The 22400-nt window shown below is 52.2% G+C and overlaps 1 protein-coding gene across 9 annotated transcripts in view; it reads left to right on the forward strand.

The window, feature by feature from the left end:
- GTF2IRD1 (GTF2I repeat domain containing 1) overlaps positions 1 to 22149 on the forward strand; it is a 93740-nt gene extending 71591 nt beyond the window's left edge. For 3 of the 9 annotated variants that reach the window (XM_084764564.1, XM_084764568.1, XM_084764570.1), the window contains exons 17-26: positions 838 to 1021; positions 1656 to 1705; positions 1904 to 1960; positions 4629 to 4712; positions 6620 to 6803; positions 7907 to 7935; positions 16838 to 16915; positions 18018 to 18210; positions 19028 to 19065; positions 20588 to 22149. In XM_084764564.1, coding sequence (XP_084620690.1) covers positions 838 to 1021; positions 1656 to 1705; positions 1904 to 1960; positions 4629 to 4712; positions 6620 to 6803; positions 7907 to 7935; positions 16838 to 16915; positions 18018 to 18210; positions 19028 to 19065; positions 20588 to 20958 — 1268 coding nt within the window. In that variant the 3' untranslated portion in view covers positions 20959 to 22149. The remainder of the gene's footprint in view (positions 1 to 837; positions 1022 to 1655; positions 1706 to 1903; positions 1961 to 4628; positions 4713 to 6619; positions 6804 to 7906; positions 7936 to 16837; positions 16916 to 18017; positions 18211 to 19027; positions 19066 to 20587) is intronic. The other 6 variants (XM_084764567.1, XM_084764566.1, XM_084764569.1 and 3 more) reach the window with 6 other exon arrangements.
- The last annotated feature ends 251 nt before the right edge of the window (positions 22150 to 22400 follow it).

A 22400-nucleotide genomic window follows, 5' to 3' on the forward strand; every position in this document is an offset into this window, starting at 1 on the left:
AGTGGTATAGCACCTGCCTAGAATCCCCCAGTGAAGGGCTGGGGTGTGCTCAGTGGTAGAACACATGCCTAGAATCCCCCAGTGAAGGGCTGGGGTGTGGCTCAATGGTAGAGCCCCTGCGTAGAATCCCCCAGTGAGGGGCTGTGGTGTGGCTCAGTGGTAGAGCCCCTGCCTAGAATCCCCCAGTGAGGGGCTGGGGTATGGCTCAGTGGTAGAGCACCTGCCTAGAATCCCCCAGTGAGGGGCTGGGGTGTGGCTCAGTGGTAGAGCCCCTGCCTAGAATCCCCCAGTGAGGGGCTGGGGTGTGGCTCATCATAGAAGCGTTTATTTAGTATATATAATGCCCTCGGTTCCATCCCCAGCCCTACAATAAAACACCAAAGAGTCCAGAAAATTAGAAGAGACTAAAGAAGCCTGTTTTCAAGCCTGGTGTGGTGGCGCACACCTGTAATCCCAGTAGCTACACAGAAACCCTGTCTCAAAAAAACAACAACAACAACAAAAAAAAAAAAGGCCTGTTTTCTCTAACTCCTTGAGTTTGCCAGGTGCTGACTTCTCCCAAGCTCTCTCCTTCCTTCCTCCCTTATTCCTTGTATCCTAAACCTGTTTTACAAATAAGGAGCTGTGATGCCCGCTACAGCTGTAGTGAGGCTTGCTCAAGGCACCAGGCGGGCCAAGAGCCTCAGCCATGGCCAGGTGTGCCTTTGTCCTCTCTGGCAAGTTTACGGGGTTCAAGTGAGTGATAGCTCTAAAGCCCTACCACCTGCAGCTCCCACAGAGAGGTGGGGGGCAGGAGTTGGGGTCCCAGGTTGTCTGACAGCAGCCATGTCTTTGCAGCCAAAGCCATTGGTACCTCAGAACCAGTCAAGGTGCCCTACTCCAAGTTCCTGATGCACCCCGAGGAGCTCTTCGTACTGGGACTGCCCGAAGGCATCTCTCTCCGAAGACCCAACTGCTTCGGGATTGCCAAACTGCGGAAGATTCTGGAAGCTAGCAACAGCATCCAGTTTGTCATCAAGAGGTAAGGTCTGGGCTAGGTATTCCCGGGTGAGGGCCTGTCTCAGAATAAAATAAACAAGGAAACAAACACAGGTTTTAGGGTGGGGCCCCGAGTCTTGACTTAGCCAATAAAAAATGTTTGTTGTCAAGCATGCTAGACCTGAATTCAGCCCTTGGACCAGTGGCTCATAATCTGTGGGTCCAGACACCTTCGGGGGTCAAGCCACCCTTTCACAGGGGTCACCTAAGACCATGGGAACACATAGATATTGACATTATGATTCATAACAGTAGCAAAATTACAATTATGAAGTCACAACGAGCAGAGCCCGGTGGCACATGCTTTTAATCCCAGCACTCAGGGAGGCAGAGGCAGGCGGGTTGCTGTGAGTTCGAAGCCAGCCTGGTCTACAAAGCAAGTCCAAGACAACCAAGAATACACAGAGAAACCAGAAAAATATAAATACACAGAAAAATACAAATAAAAAATTAAGTCACTGGGGGCTGGAGAGATGGCTCAGCAGTTAAGAGCACTGACTATTCTTCCAGAGGTCATGAGTTCAATTCCCAGCAACCACATAAGGCACAGAAGTGCCGGCTGAACATTCTGGGACGTTTGGACAGACCTCACTGACAGCTCTGATTATGTTTTCTAGACCTGAACTGCTCACTGACGGTGTCAAAGAACCTGTTATGGACACCCAAGGTACCTGGGCGTGGGCGAGACCCAGGTGGGTGTGGGAGGGCACCGGTCTCTGCCGTACCCCCACCTCCTGATGCCCCTGTCCTATCCCCTACCCTAGGCATTTCCCCACTGCCCCTGTCGGGTTTGCCCCCTCGATGCTACCTGAGATCCCAGGTGCTCTCTCTCCTCACCTGCCTTCTCTCCCCACCCCACCCCCAGAGAGGGACTCCTGGGACCGTCTGGTGGACGAGACGCCGAAGAGACAGGGCCTTCAAGGTAAGTTTAGGCCTGTATGTGCTTAGGCATTCCGGGGTCATGACCTTGAGGGGCTTGGGTTGTGGGGTACCCGACTGGGTGTCAGTAATGAAGACAGCCAGGCGCAGGACTCCAGAGCTATCTACCTTTCTTTTTTTCCCTTTCTTTCTTTCTTTTTTTTTTTTTTTAAGATTTGTTTTGTGTTTTGTTTTTTGAGACAGGGTTTCTTTGTAGCCCTGGCTTTCCTAGACTTGCTTTGTATACCAGGCTGGCCTCAAAATCACAGAGATCCGCCTGCCTCTGCCTCAGGAGGGCTGGAATTAAAGGTATGCGCCACCAAGCCCGGCTAAGATTTATTTATTTATTTATTTATTTATTTATTTATTTATTTTGGTTTTTTCGAGACAGGGTTTCTCTGTGTAGCCTTGGCCATCCTGGACTCGCTTTGTAGACCAGGCTAGCCTTGAACTCACAGCGATCCGCCTGCCTCTGCCTCCCAAGTGCTGGGATTAAAGGCATGCGTCACCACGCCCGGCAAGATTTATTTACTTATTATATATGCAGTGCACTGCCTGCATGTTCGCCAGTACACCAGAAGAGGGCACCAGATCTCATTATAGATGCTTGTGTGCCACCATGTGGTTGCTGGGAATTAAACTCAGGACCTTTGGAAGAGCAGCCAGTGCTCTTAACCACTGAGCCATCTTCTCAGCATCACCATCTACCTTTCTATAGTCATTCATCAGCCTGGCTCTTATTATTTTGAAATTGGAGGTGCGGACGGTGGCCACGGAGAACCAGGAAGGCAGACAGGAAGACAAACGGTGGGATATGGGAAAATGTTAAAGGTGGCCTTACAGCCAGCTGATGGTGGCGCACGCCTTTAATCCCAGCACTCTGGAGGCAGAGACAGGCGGATCGCTGTGAGTTTGAGGCCAGCCTGGTCTACAAAAGCAAGTCCAGGACAGCCAAGGCTACACAGAGAGACCCTGTCTCGAAACAAAACAAGGTGGGCTTACAGCTGGACCACAGAGGAGACTCCTGGCGCCCCTTAGCGTGAGAGGCCAGCCAACATTCCTGCTGTCAGTGGGCATGTAGCTGAGAACCTGCCATGTGCTGTCTGTGTGAAGCTTAGAAAACTGGTGGGCAAGGCTGGTGTGAGGCCCGGGATGACTGTCACCAGGTCACCCCTTCGTGGTCACCATACTTTTTTTGTTTGTTTGTTTAAAGATTTATTTATTTATCATATATACAGTGTTTTGCCTGCATGCACACCAGAAGAGGGCACCAGATCTCATTGTAGATAGTTATGAGCCATCATGTGGTTGCTGGGAATTGAACTCAGGACCTTTGGAAGAGCAGCCAGTGCTCTTAACCTCTGAGCCATCTCTCCAGCCCAGGTCACCATACTTTTGATGAGTTCAGAGAGGCAGCAATGGCCAGTGATGGAATTAGATCTCACAGAGGGAGGAGGACCCCAATCCTAGGACTGGCTGCCAGTTGCCTCAGTACCTCACTCCTCCCAGGCTGATGGAACAGTCTACAGTGAGGGGAGTTTGTGTATCTTACCTCGCTCTATGTAGACCCCTAATAGCCAGACCCTAAATAGTCTGACAGTGTCACCAGGAGAGCATGTGAAGCACCACAGGTCATTTCCCCCTTCCCCTGCCATCCATACCCTTTCTCTCCTAAGGCCGGGACAGGATGTAACCTCCCTGAGGCCAAAGGTACAATTGTGACATGCTGGTACATGGCAGTCCTTAATCAACAAACACTACCTCGGAATGGTAAAGCACCTGCCTAGACTCCTCCAGTGAGGGGCTGGGGTGTGGCTCAGTGGTAGACCACCTGCCTAGAATCCCCAGTGAGGGGCTGGGGTGTGGCTCAGTGGTAGACCACCTGCCTAGAATCCCCAGTGAGGGGCTGGGGTGTGGCTCAGTGGTAGAGCACCTGCCTAGAATCCCCCAGTGAGGGGCTGGGTGTGGCCCAGTGGTAGAGCACCTGCCTAGAATCCCCCAGTGAGGGGTTGGGGTGTGGCTCAGTGGTAGTGTATTTCTGTGCCATCTACAAGGTTTGGGTTCTATCCCCTGGTGAGGTGGACATGCCCATTCTGTCCCTCTGTCTCCCGTGTGCTTTTTTTTTTTTTTTTTAAGATTTATTTATCATGTACACAGTGTTCTGCCTGTATGTATGCTTACCTGCCAGAAGAGGGCACTAGATCTCATTACAGATGGTTGTGAGCCACCATGTGGTTGCTGGGAATTGAACTCAGGACCTCTGGAAGAGCATCCAGTGCTCTTAACCTCTGGACCATCTCTCCAGCCCTCCTCGTGAGCTTTTTGAAGCACTTACTCCATCTCCCGCCCAGCCGAAGGACACTGAAACACCCGCCCCGTGTTGTCTCACCTCCAGGCTTATTTATTAGTTTGTTGGTTTTCAAATGTCAACAATTAACTTAATTTCATCTCGCTGCTGTTGTTGCAACAGTGTGAGTCCTTCCAGGAAAACATACACACACAGAGACGAGGCTCACGAAGACTGGGTCTGCAGGCCTCTGAGGGGCCCACTCCAAAGATCTGCTAATTGCCAGAGAAGGAGTTCCCTGTAATTAGGAAATAATTTTCCTGTAAAAGTCACCAAGTGCCTTTTAATGTAACAGCGTCTGTCCGTAATTGTATTCACTTTACAGAAAATTACGATACCAGACTCTCGCGGATCGACATCGCCAACACGCTTAGGGAACAAGTCCAAGACCTGTTTAACAAGAAATATGGTAAAGTCGGGGCAGGGGGCAGGGGGCAGAAAGGTTGATCTATATTTTAGGTATTTCTTTGCTTTTTTCACATTTTAATTTATTTATTATGTATATGGGCATGTTTGGTGAATATGCACATACCCCACCATAAATGTGGTGACCAGACTTGTGGGATTTGGTTCTTTTCTTCCACCATTGTGTGTCCTGGGGATCAAATTCAATTTGTGAGGTTTGGTGGCAACCACCTTTGTGCACTGGGTCAGCCCTCGGTTCCTTGTTTTATTTCATTGAGCATCGACTATGTGCCGAGCACTGGAGACATAGTGTGGGATGTGGTTGGCGGTGCACGCCTGTAACGTCATCCCAGGAGGATTGCTCTGAGGAGTACGATTTGAGAGAGCGAGAGGGAGAGAGAGGGAGAGAGATACAAGAGAGAGAGAGAGAGAGAGAGAGAGAGAGAGAGAGAGAGAGAGAGGTTGCACACTGATGAGGTCACTTGCAAGGTATTTGCTGCCAAGCCTGCTTCAAGTTTGATTCCTGGTACCCACTTGGTAAAGGAAGAGAACCAACCACTGTAAGTTGCCCTCTTGCCTCCACCACGTGTACCATGGGATGTGCACACAGCTGCTCACATACACGTGTACGCACGCACGCACACACACAAAGTATAATTTTAAGAAAAAGATTTGTTTATCATGTACACAGTGCTCTGCCTGCATGTACACCTGCTGTCCACAAGAGGGCACCAGATCTCATTATTGATGGCTGTGAGCCACCATGTGGTTGCTGGGAATTGAACTCTGGAAGATCATACAGTGTTCTTACTCTCTGAGCCATCTCTCCAGCCCCCAATAAAGTGGAATTTAATTTAATAGAGGCCAAGGTGTGACTCAGTTGGTAGACTATTTGCTAAGCATGTGGAAAGTTTTGTGTTCAACCCATGGCATCACATGAACTAAGTATGATGGCAGACACCTGTCATCCCATCACTCAAGAGCTGGAGGCAGAGGCAGGCAGATTTCTGAGTTCAAAGGCAGTCTGGTCTACAGGGTAAATCCCAGGACAGCCAGGGCTACATAGAGAAACCCTTTCTTGGGGAGAAAAGAAAGAAAGAAATTCAAAGCCATCCTTGGCTACATAGCATGTTGGAAGTCAGCCTGAGCTACATGAGACAAACAAACAAACAAAAGAATCACTTTAAGAATTGCTGGTGAGCCAGGCATGGTGGCGCACACCTTTAGTTCTAGTGGTCGGGAGGCAGAGGCAGGCGGATCTCTATGAGTTCGAGGCCAGCCTGGTTTACAGAGTCCAGGACAGCCAAGGCTACACAGAGAGACCCCGTCTCAAAGAAAAAAGGAAGAATTGCTGCTGAGTATGGAGAAGATGGCTCAGCCACTAAGAGCACCGGCTGCTCTTCCAGAGGACCTGGGTTTAATTTTCATCTTCCACATGGCGGCTCACAGCCACCTATAACTGTAGTCTCGGGGGATCCGACACCCCGTTTCTGGATTCTGAAGGCACAAGGCATGTACATGGTGCACAGACATACATGCAGACAAAACACACATACACAGAAAATAAACAATTTAAAAGCTGTTCCATAGAGAGGAATCAAGAGAGGTGTGGCAGCACACACCTTTAATCCCAGAGCACTTGGGAGGCAGAGGCTGGTGGATCTGTTTATTTGAGGCTAGCCTGGTCTACATAGGGAGTGCCAGGCCCAGCTGAGGCTACATAATAAGTCTCAGGGTTCCCATCTGGGAGGGAGGCACCCAGTGGTCCAGCCTAGAGTCTGAGAAACATTAAGCGCTGTCCTATCCATGTACAGTCTCACAAAGGGCCCTGTGCCTGCTGGGAGAGAAACCGCCATACTTAAGACTGCACGGCCTGTTCTTGATTGGCACAATTGTCCTTCTCGTAACCAGGTGAAGCTTTGGGCATCAAATACCCGGTGCAGGTACCCTACAAGCGAATCAAAAGCAATCCAGGGTCGGTAATCATAGAGGGCCTGCCTCCGGGGATCCCGTTCCGCAAACCCTGCACCTTCGGCTCTCAGAACCTGGAAAGGATCCTCTCTGTGGCTGACAAGATTAAGTTCACGGTCACCAGGTACTTGACGAAGGGGAGGAGCTGGGATCGGGAGCTGGCTCCAAAAATTCATGCAGCGGGGATGTTGGAGAGGGACTGCAGACCAGACAGGGTGCAGGGGGGATCCCACACATGGACTGCCCATCCTTCTAACCGGCAAGCAGCTCCTTAGGCATACCCAGATCCCGTCGCCCCACCCCCACCCCCACACCCCCACCCCCCACCCCCACCCCCCGAGAAAGCAAAAATCTTTTGCACACATGGCCTGGGCATCTTGTTGCATGTAGATTCTGGGGGCCTGTTTGGTGGGAAAGGAAGGAAGGAAGGAAGGAAGGAAGGAAGAGGGAGGGAGGAAGGAAGCCAGCCAGGCAGTGCTGGCGCACACCTCTAATCCCAACTACAGAGTGGTGGCACACAACCACTGTAGTCTCAAGACTCTGCAGGCAGAGGCAGGCGGATCTCTGAGTTCAAGGTCAGCCTGGTCTACAGAGTGAGTTCCAGGACAGCCAAGGCTACACAGAGAGACCCTGTCTCAAAAAACAAAACAAAAAGAGAGAGAATGACTGAGGAAGATACTTAAGTTGATCGCTGGCATGCTCACACACAGGCAAGAGCACCTGCCGCCGTATCTCACTCCCTACCCACCTCATACACACCCACACACCCCAAAACTTGCCTCTGGTCCCAGCACTCAGGAAGCAGAGGCAGAATAGTTATAAGTTCAAATAAACCCAGGATACATAATGAGACCCCTTCTCCATAGGGGAAAAAGGTGCGGCTAGGTTGGTTTCAGGTGCGTCCAGCGCACAGTGAGCCCTGAGTTCCTTCCCCTGCGCCTCATCAACCAGGCGTGGCGGTGCACACCTGTGATCTCAGCACTCAGGAGGTAGAGACAGGAGGATCAGAAGTTCAGGGTCAGCCCTGGCTACAACATAGGGAGTTAGAGGCTACTCGAACCCCTCTCTCAAAAGAGTCAAGCGTTAAACGCTAATGTTCGAAAGGCCTTTGTCTGAAAGGCGTTTGTTACCAGTTCTTTGGCGAGCTGCTCTCACCGTTTAACCTGGTGGTGGTCGTCTTGTTGCCTGTGCCTTTCCCCTGAAGGCCTGCGTCTGTTTCCTTTCCAGGCCATTCCAAGGACTCATCCCAAAGCCTGGTAAGTGGTACTTCTGTGTGTTTGGGAGGTCCTTGGTATTGGGGGTGGGATCCGTGCTGAGTTCTGAGAGCTCAAAGTCAAGTCCATCGTGCGGCACAACTGCCTAGCTCAAGAGCGGGAGCTGTGCGTCTGCCCCAGGTTGATGGCGGGGGGGGGGGTGGGGGGGGGTGGAGGCCTCCAGTTGCTCTGGACCCGGGAGCCGAGAGAGACCATCAAGATAGCACTGAAGCGACAGACTTCACGCAGTCGGATGTGGCAGCTGTGTCAGGGTCTCCACGACCTCCAGGGGTCGTAGGGTGCAGGGGGCTTGGTGGTAAGGCGTGAGGGGTTGGGGATCGGGGAAGAAAGATGCATAATCTATAAAATACTGACTGTCCAAAGATGAGGACATGAGTTTGAATCCGAGAGCTCACATAGAAAGCTGCATGTGGGCCCGGGTGGTGGTGGCGCACGCCTTTAATCCCAGCACTCGGGAGGCAGAGGCAGGCGGATCTCTGTGAGTTCAAGGCCAGCCTGGTCTACAAGGCAAGTCCAAGACAGCCAAGGCTACACAGAGAAACCCTGTCTCAGCAAAAGGGGTAAGGGGGCGGAGGGAGAAAGCACTGCATGTAGTGATTATTTGTAATCAATCCCTGTGCTGCCAGGGAGGTGGAGAAACGAAAACTCTTAGGGCTCTATGACCTGCCCGCCTGGTCTGTTCAGCCAACCTAAAGTCAGAGAGTAGCCAGTGGCCTGCCATAACACAAGTGACTGCCTGAAAATGATGTCATTTGGGTGGTGCTGCTCCTGTCCTTCGAGGGTCCAGGAGGTACGGCTGGATCCCCGGCCTCCATAGAAACCCAGTGAGTACAAGTCAGCCAATGCCCTGCAGCCTCACCTTTCTCCTTGCCCTGTGTAGCCCACTTGTTTTTGGGACAGGGCCTTTATATGTATTCACAGACTGGCCTCAAATTAGTGATCCTCCTGCCTCAGCCTGCAGAGTCTTGAGACTACAGTGGTTGTGTGCCACCACTCTGTGGTTGCACAGGAGGAAACAGAGTTTAAGATAATTTCTCGCCAGGTGGTGTTAGCACTCGCCCTTAATCCCAGCACTTAGAAGGCAGTGGCAGCCTGGTCTACAGAGTGAGTTCCAGGGACAGTCAAACCTCCACAGAGAAGAGCCGGGCGTGGTGGCGCACACCTTTAATCCCAGCACTCGGGAGGCAGAGGCAGGCGGATCGCTGTGAGTTCGAAGCCAGCCTGGTCTACAGAGCGAGTCCAGGACAGCCAAGGCTACACAGAGAAATCCTGTTTTGAGAAATAAAAAAGAAAATTTCTGAAAGTCACAGCATTTGACTAATCTGGCTGAGATTTGAAAGTAGGCCCTCCCCATTTTTTACAGGAGCCTGGTTGGACCTTGTGACCAGCCCGCTCACTGATCCCGCCCTGCCTCCCTTTACTGTGCTAAATCTCTGATCCTGCTGGGTGTCTCTCTGTCGCCCCCTCATGACCACTAGGTGCAATAACATGGGTCCTGTCTACAATCTTTTTTTTTTTTTTTTAAGATTTACTTATTATGTATACAGTGCTCTGCTTGCATGTACTCCTACATACCAGAAGAGGGCACCAGGTCTCATTATAGATGGTTGTGAGCCACCATGTGGTTGCTGGGAATTGAACTCAGGACCTTTGGAAGAGCAGTCAGAGCTCTTAACCTCTGAGTCATCTCTCCAGCCCTGTCTACAGTCTTTTAAACTCCCAGTTTTAAACTGGTTATTTACTTCACTGATGGGTTTTATTCTTTGGTTTTAGGATTTGTTTTGTTTCGTTTTGTTTTTTGAGACAAGGTTAGTCTTCTGGAGCTGCCTTTTCTTTTTTTCTTTTTCTTTTTCTTTCTTTCTTTCTTTTTTTTTTTTTTTTTTTAAGATATCTCTCAGCCAATCACGTGGTGCACACACATGGCTGTAATCCAGCCCTGGGGAGGCAGAGGCAGGCAGATCTCTGTGAGTTCGAGGCCAGGCTGGTCTACAAAGCGGGTCCAGGACAGCCAGGGCTACACAGAGAAACCAAATCTCAAAAAAATAAAAAAACATAATCCCAGGCATCCTCCTGCCTCTTCCTCTCCAGTGATGGGATTACAATTTCATATACTGCCACACCTAGTTTTTAAGAAGAAAAAAAAAGGTGTTTGTGAGTGCATGAGTGCAGTGCCTTCAGAGGCCAGAAAATGTTATCAGATACACTGACCTGGAGTTACAGTTGCCAGCTGCCCCGACACGGGCCCAGGGAACGGAACTCAGGACCTCTGGAAGAGCAGTAGGCAGTATAAACCACTGAGCCATCTCTCCAGCCCGGGGCCTGCTTTTATAAAGGCCGTGCGGCTCAGATTCGGACCTTTATGTTCTCAGGATAAGCACTTTGCCCACCGAGCTGTCTCCCCAGCCCTGGCCTTTGTTCGTTGTTGTTGTTATTGCTGGTCTATATTAGGTTTATTTTAGGTGTGTTAGTGTTTTTACCTGCAGGTGTTTTTTTGTGTACCACACACCAGTGTGTGCCTAGTGTCTGTGAAGGCAGGGGAACTGGAGTTACAGATGTTTGTGAACCACTGTGTGGTTGCTGAGAATTGAACCGTCGATCTCAACCCCTGAGCCATCGCTCTAGCCACTTCCACCCCCAATCTCAGTAGTGTTGTTGTTGTTGTTGATTTTTGGTTTTGGTTTTTTGTTGTTGTTGTTTTTCGAGACAGGGTTTCTCTGTGTATCCTTGGCTGTCCAGGACTCACTTCGTAGGCCAGGCCAGCCTCGAACTCACAGCGATCCACCAGCCTCTGCCTCCCGCGTGCTGGGATTAAAGGCGTGCGCCACCACAGCCGGCTGGTGTTGATTTCTGTTTCTGCTTTGGAGGCAGTATCTCTTACGGAGCAGGCTGATGACGTGGACCTTTATGTTTAGCTGAGAATCATCTTAAACGCAGGATCCTCTTGCCTCCACATCCCGAGGCTGGGATTGCAGACATGTCTTACCGTCAGACTAGTCCACTCCTGTCTGAGGGCTTTCTGCCGCTGTCATAAACGCCATGATCAAAAACAACCTTCGGGCAGAAAGGGTTACTTTCAGCTTTTAATTCTCCATCACTGAGAGAAGACAGGAAGGAACCTGGAGGGAAGCCGCTTGCTGGCTCGCTCTCCCTGACTTGCTCAGCCTGTTTTCTTATATACCCCATGACTCCCTGCCCAGGGATGGCACCACCTAAAGTAGGCCTGGGTTCCCCCCCCCCCACCCCCCCATCAATCACTAAGAAAATGCTCTACAGGCTTGCCTACGGGCAATCTGATGGAGGCATTGTCTCATTTGACTTCAGCTTGTGTCGAGGAAAAGTGCTGGGGCAGGTGGAGTCCATTCTGTGTCAGGAACGGTCCCAGCTGGGGAGGGGGGGGCTAGGGTGGGTCCCTGGTGGGAAGGACTATTAGGCGTCAGTTCTTAGCAGCCATATCAGTGCCTGAGGATCCAGGGTCCACTTCTAGCCACCACAGGCACCCGAAGACACTTGGCACCCAAGTGTACACACACACACACACATCAGCAGCATCATTGTTTCCTCTGACCCCAGGGTACACTGCCAGGGGAAGGTGGGGTGCACTGGGGTCCCCTCAGGCAGAGCAGAGCTGCCAGCTTCCTGTGTGACACCAGCAAGCCAGGGTCAGCTCTTTTGAGTACGAGTGGGTGCCCTTATCTTTAAAACAGAAATGGGTCGGAGGGTGCCTTCTCTCTACTCTGGAGCCCTGGATTAGACTTTACAGATGTAGGCTTAGCAAGCCTTTGTGCTGGGTCCTTGCTGCCCAGAAACCTCAGCACCCCGGGGAGCGAGATTCAAATTCCCAGCCAGTCCCAGATTAATCTAGGACACCCCCATATTCGACTTCCCAGCCCAGGTTCAATTAACAAGAAATTATTATGGCAGATTGAGCCCCACCCCGGTGGGAATTTATTCCAAGCACTCAGAAAATAAGGGGGTAACAATTAAAACTCTTTAATAATAATACCATGTTCCCAAAGAGAAAGGAGCCCAGAACAGAAATCTCTCGTGGCTCCTCGGTAGGTTTAAGCTATCGTATCACTTGCACTTGCGTTTTCTTATAGTCACTTTCATCTACAAATTGCTTTTGGCTTCCCAACCCCCAAGTTACACTTTGAGCAATTAAACGTCCTTTTTACAGAGACAGAAACCGCAAGCTTTAGTCACCTTTTGAACAAACGGGGAGATTTACAGTGTAAAAATGCTGTCACATTTGTCTCAAGGCCAACTTGAGGTAACTCTTAACCAAGGTCACCCCACCTGCCTGGCAGAATTAATGCTTTTCTTGGTGAAAGGCACATGGCTTGGGGCTGGAGAGATGGCTCAGCGGTTAAGAGCACTGGCTGTTCTTCCAGAGGTCCTGAGTTCAATTCCCAGCAACCACATGGTGGCTCACAACCATCTATAATGTGATTCAATGCCCTCTTCTGGCCTGAAGGTAGAACACTGTATACATAATAATAAATAAATCTTTAAAAAAAAAGAAAAAGAAAAAGAAAGGCACGTGGCTTTATCAACAGCTGCCAGCCAGGGTCTTCTCTGAGCCGCCTGGCAGAGACAAGCTCCTTTACTGAATTTTCCTTTTGTATATATTTTCTCTATTTTCTTAAGATGTGTTTATTACGTATACTGTTTTGCCTGCATGTACACCTGCCGGCCAGAAGAGGGCACCAGATCTCATTACAGGTGGTTGTGAGCCACCGTGTGGTTGCTGGGAGTTGACCTTTGGAAGAGCAGCCAGTGCTCTTAACCTCTGAGCCATCTCTCCAGCCCCTGGTAAATCTTTTATAATATCGATTTACCACTGAGGAAAGTAGATGTCCCATTTCTCTCAAGTTGTCTGAGGCCCAGTTTGAAATGCTCAGCTGAGACAAGGGCCTGCCACCTACAGGTAGCAAAAGGCCCTGTTGATAGCGGGGAAATCCCTCTCAGTGCAGTCTGCTGTCACCTCAAAAGTCAGGAGGGCTCCCTGGAGAAGGGAATCTGACATGGTCCTGGGAACCAGTCTGGGTTTGATGTTGACAAGCAGGGAGCCAGGAGGGGACACTACCAGAGCAGGACCCATCTCTTCTGTCCCTTTATGAACTAAGTTTGCCATTTCTGAGCTGTGATAAGTTAACTACGATCTTCCACGTTTGGACGAGTTAATCACTGTCTGGAGTCTTAGATAATTGGTGCTCTGATCTTCGATAAGTTAGGTTACTCTCTGTGATGTTGGCTAAGTTAGCTCACTCTCTGTGATCTTGGCTAAGTTAGCTCACAGTGTGTGATCTTGGCTAAGTTAGCTCACTCTCTGTGATGTTGGCTAAGTTCCTGTCTCTAGTCTTGGATAAGCCACCTTACAATCTAGTTTTAGGTGGGTTGACATGCTATGTCTAGGCCTTCTTTTCCTCAGGGACTTTTTGCCTTTCTGCTTCTCATTCCCCATGGCCTGAGGGATATTTTCCTGGCTCCAGTCCTCCAGTGCCTGCCTTCCTCCCTCTCCATCCTTCCGGCTCTGTCTTGGTCTTGAGAGCTCAAAATAATACCGTCCTTTCTCGGTATCTGTAGTATGCCACAATTTCAGCGCCAGCTGAGCTTCCTGTGTCATTACCTACGCTGCTCTCTATTGATAGGGCTCCAGTAATGACCGCCTTTCTGTCTCCTAGGAAGCGCTGGCCTCTGCCAGGGTGGGGCAGGGAGGCCTCTGTGGGCGGATGCCCCTTAGCAGGGCCCACATCTGGCCCTACGCTTCCTCCCTGATTCCAAAAGGAGTCATGGAGTCATGGGGCTGCGTAAGAGACCCTGGCCATTTCCTGGTCTATGGAAACTCAGCCAGAGCCACTGCACCCCACATGTGGTTGGAAAGGAACTTTACTCCGGGTTCGTGAATAAAAGGTCCTGCCACCCGATGGGGCTGAGGGAGCCTCAGACTGATCCCAGAAACCCTTGTGTAAACACAGGAAGCAGAGGAGCTTGGGGCATGACACATTCAGCAAATAAGGAAACCCACAGAGAAAAGGCCAGGTATAGTGACATCCATTTATTAATCCCAGCTCTGCTGGTAGCGGAGGAAAACAAGTAGATCCCTGGTGCTTGCTAGCCAAGCCTGCTTGACCAGTTCCAAATGAGCGACTCTCAAAAAAAACCAAGCTTCCTGAGGAAGCTGGTGTAAAGGCACGGACACACACACACACACACACACACACACACACACACACACACTTCTGAAGCCCACCCAAGTTGATCAGAACAACCCAACACCTTCATTTGAGTTGGTGTGACATCAGCCACCAGCCACATTACTTGACTTGAGCCGTGCGAGAGCTGTAAGGGTGGGGCGCAGGTGGGAGTCAGCTCCGTGCTTTACTGGATGGATACTCAGGTCTTTGCGGTGGGTTGGGAAAGTAACTGGGAGGTGGGGATGGGGACAGGCAGCTGGAAAAGCCACCAGATCAGGGAGACCGGAACAAGGCAGCCAGCTGGCAGCCAGGTCAGAAGGGTCTCAGAGGCAGAGATGCAGGGGTCTCTATCTGTGCCACTGTTTGAACAAGTTCCAGGCTAAGCATAGTGGCCTGAGTCTGCATTCCCCGGATCTTCAGAGTCCAGGCAAGAAGACTAAGCCATCTTCCACAGTCATCTTTAGTTATACACTGAAGCTGACGCTTGTGTAGTGAGCTATTTGAAAGCCTGGCTTAAAGCTAACAGAATAGAAGGAAGGAAGAAAAGAAAGAACAAGGAAAAGGAGAGAGAAGTAATGGAAAAATAAAAAATAACAGCCGGGCGTGGTGGCGCACGCCTTTAATCCCAGCACTTGGGAGGCAGAGGCTGGTGGATCGCTGTGAGTTCGAGGCCAGCCTGGTCTACAGAGTGAGTCCAGGACAGCCAAGGCTACACAGAGAAACCCTGTCTTATAAAACCAAAAAGAAAAATAGCACCCTGGCCTTGGCTCCGCTAAAGACCCAGGACACCAAGCCTGACAGCCTGAGTCCAATGCCTGGAACCACATGGTACATAAGAGGGAACAGACTCCCACACACTGTTGTATTTGGAGCCAAGCATGGTGGCACACATTGCATTCAGCACTCAGGCAGTAGAAGCAGATGGATCTCTCTGTGAGTTCCTCTTGGGGTGCTCTATGCCTGGCCTGTGGTGGGAGCTCTGTTTGGAGAATTCAGGTGGGTGGAAACACGAGTGGGTAGGCAGAGGGATGTGTGGGGAGTGAGTGGCCATGTAGGTGGGTGAGTGGGGGGGCCGAGTGGCCGTGTGGGTGGGTGAGTGGGGGGCGAGTGGCCGTGTAGGTGGGTGAGTGGGGGGGGGTGAGTGGCCGTGTAGGTGGGTGAGTGGGGGGCCAAGTGGCCGTGTGGGTGGGTGAGTGGGGGGCGAGTGGCCGTGTAGGTGGGTGAGTGGGGGGGGGTGAGTGGCCGTGTAGGTGGGTGAGTGGGGGGGCAAATGGCCGTGTGGGTGGGTGAGTGGGGGGCGAGTGGCCGTGTAGGTGGGTGAGTGGGGGGGGGGTGAGTGGCCGTGTAGGTGGGTGAGTGGGGGGCCAAGTGGCCGTGTGGGTGGGTGAGTGGGGGGCGAGTGGCCGTGTAGGTGGGTGAGTGGGGGGGGGGTGAGTGGCCGTGTAGGTGGGTGAGTGGGGGGGGGCGAGTGGCCGTGTAGGTGGGTGAGTGGGGGCGAGTGGCCGTGTAGGTGGGTGAGTGGGGGGCCAAGTGGCCGTGTGGGTGGGTGAGTGGGGGGCGAGTGGCCGTGTAGGTGGGTGAGTGGGGGGGGGTGAGTGGCCGTGTAGGTGGGTGAGTGGGGGGGCAAATGGCCATGTAGGTGGGTGAGTGGGGGGGGGCCGAGTGGCCGTGTGGGTAGGTGAGTGGGGGCCGAGTGGCCGTGTGGGTGGGTGAGTGGGGGGCGAGTGGCCGTGTGGGTGGGTGAGTGGGGGCGAGTGGCCGTGTAGGTGGGTGAGTGGGGGGGGGCGAGTGGCCGTGTAGGTGGGTGAGTGGGGGGGGCGAGTGGCCGTGTAGGTGGGTGAGTGGGGGGGCGAGTGGCCGTGAAGGTGGGTGAGTGGGGGGGGCGAGTGGCCGTGTAGGTGGGTGAGTGGGGGGGCGAGTGGCCGTGAAGGTGGGTGAGTGGGGGGCCGAGTGGCCGTGAAGGTGGGTGAGTGGGGGGCCGAGTGGCCGTGTAGGTGGGTGAGTGGGGGCGAGTGGCCGTGTAGGTGGGTGAGTGGGGGGGGGCGAGTGGCCGTGTGGGTGGGTGAGTGGGGGCGAGTGGCCGTGTAGGTGGGTGAGTGGGGGGGGGCGAGTGGCCGTGAAGGTGGGTGAGTGGGGGGCCGAGTGGCCGTGTGGGTGGGTGAGTGGGGGGGGCGAGTGGCCGTGTAGGTGGGTGAGTGGGGGGGCGAGTGGCCGTGAGGGTGGGTGAGTGGGGGGCCGAGTGGCCGTGTAGGTGGGTGAGTGGGGGCCGAGTGGCCGTGTAGGTGGGTGAGTGGGGGGGCGAGTGGCCGTGAAGGTGGGTGAGTGGGGGGCCGAGTGGCCGTGTAGGTGGGTGAGTGGGGGCGAGTGGCCGTGTAGGTGGGTGAGTGGGGGGGCGAGTGGCCGTGAAGGTGGGTGAGTGGGGGGCCGAGTGGCCGTGTAGGTGGGTGAGTGGGGGCGAGTGGCCGTGTGGGTGGGTGAGTGGGGGCGAGTGGCCGTGTGGGTGGGTGAGTGGGGGCGAGTGGCCATGTGGGTGGGTGAGTGGGGGGCGAGTGGCCATGTAGATGAGTATACTTATGACACCAGAGCAGCTTAGGTGAAGAAAGCATTTTCTGGAGAGGCTACCCAGCAATCCAGGGCCACATGGGGAAGCGTGTGCCAGCTCTGTCGTCGGTTGTCTCTCCCTGCAGATGAGGATGACGCCAACAGGCTCGGGGAGAAGGTGATCCTCCGAGAGCAGGTGAAGGAGCTCTTCAACGAAAAATATGGTCAGTGCTCAGTGCTCCCAAGTGGGGTGGGGGTGGGGAGGGAGGCCTATAGGACAGCTTGCATGACCACAGTAGCTGGTGGCTTGTGCATTGGGTTCTTTTTTTTCTAATCCCTGTGACAAAGTACCTAACTTCAGGAAGGAAGGATTTGTTTGGGAGTCACAGATTAAAGCTAAAGACCATAGGGCAGGACCGTGATGCGGCTGGTCACATCACATCTGAAGGCCCTAAGCAGGACGGTGAGCCAGGCATGGTGGCGCACGCCTGTAAACCCCAGCACTCGAGGGGAGGCAGAGGCAGGTGGATCGCTGTGAACTCTAGGTCAGCCTGGTCAACAAAGGGAGTCCAGGACAGCTGAAACCGTCTACGGAGGATGGGATGGGGGTAAGCAGGAAGATGAATGGCTGGTACCCAGCTCCTTTTGTCCATCTTACTCAGTTCTGGGCCCCAGCCTGTGAGATGGTACCACTCACATTTACAGTGGGTCCATGGGCTGGAGAGATGGCTCAGAAGTTAAGAGCACTGGCTGCTCTTCCAGAGGACCTGAGTTCAATTCCCAGCAACCATGTGGTGGCTCACAACCATCTCTAATGAGATCTGATGCCCTCTTCTGGCCGGCAGGTGTACATGCAGGCAAAAAGCTGTATACTTAATAGATAAATAAATCTAAAAAAGGGGGGAGTGGGTGGCACCAGAGAGGTGGCTCAGTGGTTAAGAGGGCCCCCTGCTCTTCCAGAGGTTCTGAGTTCAATTCCCAGCAACCACGTGGTGCCTCACAACCATCTCTAATGAGATCTGATGCCCTCTTCTGGCATGCAGGTGTACATGCAGGCAGAGCACTATATATATAAAATAATAAATAAATCTTAAAAAAAAGAAAGTAGGTCCATGTCAATTAACCCAATCTAGATATTTCCTCACACATATGCCCAGATGTATGTCTTCTAGGTAATTCTAGAATCTGTTGATCGATATTAACTAACATAATATACATGGATGACGTTGCTGGCCGTGGGCTGGGCCATCAGAGTCCCGATCTTTTCTCTGGAGTGTTTCACCTTTTGACATCTTTCTCTGGATCTGACTGATCTGTTTTCTCCAGGCGAGGCCCTGGGACTGAATCGGCCTGTGTTGGTCCCTTACAAACTGATCCGGGACAGCCCGGATGCCGTGGAGGTGAAAGGCCTCCCAGATGACATCCCTTTCCGGAACCCCAACACCTATGACATCCACCGGCTGGAGAAGATCCTGAAGGCCCGGGAACACGTGCGGATGGTTATCATCAACCGGCTTCAGTGAGTGCTCCAGGGTGGACAACAGGGCAAGAGCTGTGGGGAGGGGAGGGGGTACCACTCTGGCCCGGGACACAATTATCGGGTTCAGCCAGAGTCTGTCAAAAAGAGAGAGGATCCCGAGTCAGAAAGGCAACACCAGATTTTGGTGTTGATTCAAGATGGAGTCCCATGTAGCCCAGCTTGGCCTGGAACATACACTGTGTAACTGAGACTGACCTTGAACTCCTAATATTCCTGCCTATACCTCCTAAGTGCTGGACTTATAAGGCATGAGCTAATGTATTCCTATAACCCCAGCAATGGAGAGAGAGAAGCAGGAGCGTGGTCCAGCCTTGGCTACATAGCAAGACCCTGTCTCAAAAGGAAAAAAAAAGTGTTTCAGGGTTCTCATGCCCTGGTCACTTGGGCCTGGTTTTTGTGGGAGCATATATTATGCATGGTGGAAGGGACTGCTCACCTCATGAGAGCCAGGGAGCAGAGAGACAGACAGACAGACAGACAGACAGACAGATGGGAGGAAGCAATGGTGCCAGCATCCCTACTGAGAACATGCCACAAAATGACCTGTCCCTCCCACTAGGCCCCCCCCTCCTAAAGGTCTACCACCTGCAATAGTGTGCCGGGTTGGGGACCACACATTTAGCACATGGACTGTTGAGCCGCACTTAGGGTATAAAAGTATAACTTGAACTGACCTGGCTGGAGCCACAGCACCTGCATCTCAGGCACGGAGAGTCGGCGTCCATATCCCAAGGAACATATCTCAAGGTGAGAAGGGGAAATCTTTTAACCGAGGCCTTGCTTCTATCTTTTTCAGACCTTTTTCAGAAGTCGGCAATGATGCCAAGGTGCCAGGTGAGTCAGAGGCAGGAGAGGCCAGCCCTCTGCCTCATGGGGACTAGTCTCTTGCCTTCAAAAAACAAAAACCCAAAAGCAGGGGCAGGCATGACCTTGGGGTTGCTCAGTGGATAAAGGTGTTTGCTGCTAAACCTGATGACCTGAGTTCAATCCCCAGGACCCACATGATGTGAGAGAGCCATCTCCTCCTGCAAGTGGTCCTCTGACCTCCATGTGCCACATACATGTACATAAATAAATATTTCTTTAAAGAAAAAAAATAATAAGGGGCTAAAGAGATGGCGTAGTGGTTAAGAGCACTTACTGCTGGGTTCAAGTCCCAGCACCCACATGGCAGCTCACACCTGTCTGTATATAAAATATAAAATAAATAAAAATATAAATAAATATTTAAAAAAAGAAAGAAGCTGGGCGTGATGGTGCACGCCTTTAATCCCAGCACTTGGGAGGCAGAGGCAGGCGGATCTCTGTAAATTCGAGGCCAGCCTGGTCTACAAAGTAAGCCCAGCACAGCCAAGGCTAACACACAGAGTGTCTCAGGCAGAAAGGAAAAGGTAAAGTTGGTGTGCAGATCAGTTGGGAGAAAATCTACAAAGTCTATTTATAATTCCTCAGCCCCATGTACATCAGGTATAGCGGCACACACCTTTAGTCCCAGTACTCGGGAAGTGGAGGCCAGGAGGATCAGGAGGCCAGCCAGCTTCATGAGACCCTGTCTCAGCAAACCAAATCAAAAATGCTTTGGTAGGAAGTGGATAGAGGAGCAGATATTGATGGCTTTTAAAAGTCTGGGGTAGGCAGCCATAATGAAGGATAGGCTAAGCTAGAGCCACGTACTGAGCCTGGCGAGGTGGGTGAGGGGGAATCCTGTCAGCAAGACAGGTAAGTGACTGGAAGCCAGAAGTGGGGCAACTCGTCCTTAGTTAGACCTGCTTAGGGAATAAGGCTAGACCAGCCACTTGGTAGGCAGCGAGTCACTGAGCCTAGGATGCCTAGCTAGGACAGAGGTAGATAGGGCACCTGCCTAGAATCCCCCAGTGAGGGGCTGGGGTGTGGCTCAGTGGTAGAGCACCTGCCTAGAATCCCCCAGTGAGGGGCTGGAGTGTGGCTCAGTGGTAGAGCACCTGCCTAGAATCCCCCAGTGAGGGGCTGGGGGTGTGGCTCAGTGGTAGAGCACCTGCCTAGAATCCCCCAGTAAGGGGCTGGGGTGTGGCTCAGTGGTAGAGCACCTGCCTAGAATCCCCCAGTGAGGGGCTGGGGTGTGGCTCAGTGGTAGAGCCCCTGCCTAGAATCCCCCAGTGAGGGGCTGGGGTGTGGCTCAGTGGTAGAGCCCCTGCCTAGACTCCTCCAGCTGGGGCAGGGGGTGGGGTGGGGGCGGTTTATTCAGTGATAGAGCACCTACCTAGAATCCTCCAATGAGGGGCTGGGGGTGTGGCTCAGCACAAAACACCTGGGTTCTATTCCCAGGACATCAAAACATGTAAAACGCTAAGAATCTAAAAGCAAGGGCTTTCTCCAGGGAGTTCAGGAGGCCGACACAGGACGGCCCCCGCTATCCGGCCTCAGCAACTGTTTCTTCCACCAGCCAAAGACAACATTCCCAAGCGCAAGAGAAAGCGGGTCTCTGAAGGCAACTCCGTCTCCTCTTCCTCCTCCTCTTCATCCTCCTCATCCTCTAACCCAGAGTCTGTGGCATCCACCAACCAGATCTCCCTCGTGGTAAAGTCACGCAGATCCGAACTTCACCCTAATTCTGTGTGGCCTTTGACCCTCCCTCAGGCAGGGCCACCTGCAGCTCCAGCAACTGGGAGGCACTGGGCTCTGAGAGGGACTCAGCCAACCGCGCAGGCGCAGGCTCAGGCGCATCCGCCTGTTTTACCCACAAGATAAGAGACTTGAGGGTCTGTGCAAAACAGCGTAGTGCTTGAAGTGTGGGTGTCCCCAGGGATCTGTGGAAATGAGGTCAGCAGGAGCCAGAGGGTAGATGGTCAACATGACAGAACCCGGCCTCCATCCCCTCTCGGGCACTTTGCTGAGTTTGGCCCTTGGCTGATTCAAACTCCTGTAAAGAACTCTGTATGGCGGCTTACTCCTTTAGTCCCGGTAGTGAAGAGAGGAAAGATCAGACCTCCAAGGCCAGCTGGGGCTGTGACATTCGTGTCTCAAAGAAAACTGCTAAATAGGGATCTGGGGATATGGCTCAGTCAACAGGGCACTTGCCTTGCATGCATGAAGCCCTGGATTATAATTCCCCGCAAAGCATAACTTGGACCTGGTGGCACACCAGCCACTGGAGAGGTTAAGGCAGGAGGCCCAGAAGTTCAAGGCCAACCTCAGCTACATGGAAGTCTGAGGCTAGCCTGGGGTTGTTACCTGAGACTGTATCAACGAAAAGGAACGGAGGAAAAAAGGGAAAGGTAGACTGATTTTTTAGGGGTTTCTAGATCCTTTGGTTGTCCCTTCAGCTCCCTTTCTGGATATTCCCAAAAGCCCAGGATTTTCACTTTCCCCCTACCTTCATTTTTCTGACCGGAAGAGGTGGGGCAGTGTCTGGTCTCTGGTGTTTACCGCGCCTGCTGACTCAGCCCTCGCTGGTGTCCAACCCCACGTTGAGGCCCTGGAACACGGGTGGGGACAGTCACCAGGCTCCACCTGTGTGATCCCAGAAAGATCTCTTGCCCTCTCCGGGCCTCCGTAGCTGCATAATAAGTACCATGTGAATCCGCCCCTCAAAGAAAGCGTGCTAATTCTTTTAGGAGTCCTTCCGTGACATCTGGAGTCCTAACCTGGTCCCTCTGTCCCCCTCTCTCTAGCAGTGGCCAGTGTACATGGTGGACTATTCGGGATTAAACGTGCAGCTTCCAGGCCCCCTTGATTATTAGACCTCAGAGCCGAATCAGGACCTCAACTCAGAAAGACTTAAAGGAAATGTAATTTATGTACAAAGTATATTCGGATATGTATCGATGCCTTTTAGTTTTTCCAATGATTTTTACACTATATTCCTGCCACCAAGGCCTTTTTAAATAAGTAAAAGAAAAAAGAAAAAAAAAGGGAAAAAAAAAGTGTCGCGTTTATTTACTGATTATATATGTACGCTTTTGATGGTGTGGCCCCTACCCAGGGGCTGAGTCTGCAAGACACCAGCTCAGGTGACCCTACTCCACCCCCATTCACTCCTGAGGCATGGGATATTGGTGTCCAGGGACCAAGGAACTGCGGCCCCAGGTGGCGCTCCAGAGCACTCGCCTCGCATGCGCAAAACCCAACCCAACCGTGGTGTGGTGGTTCATGCCTGTAATGCCAGCATGCTGGGAATAGAGACTGAAGGA

This window comes from Acomys minous (assembly GCF_964271855.1).
Source record: "Acomys minous genome assembly, chromosome: 16".
Lineage (NCBI taxonomy): Eukaryota > Metazoa > Chordata > Mammalia > Rodentia > Muridae > Acomys > Acomys minous.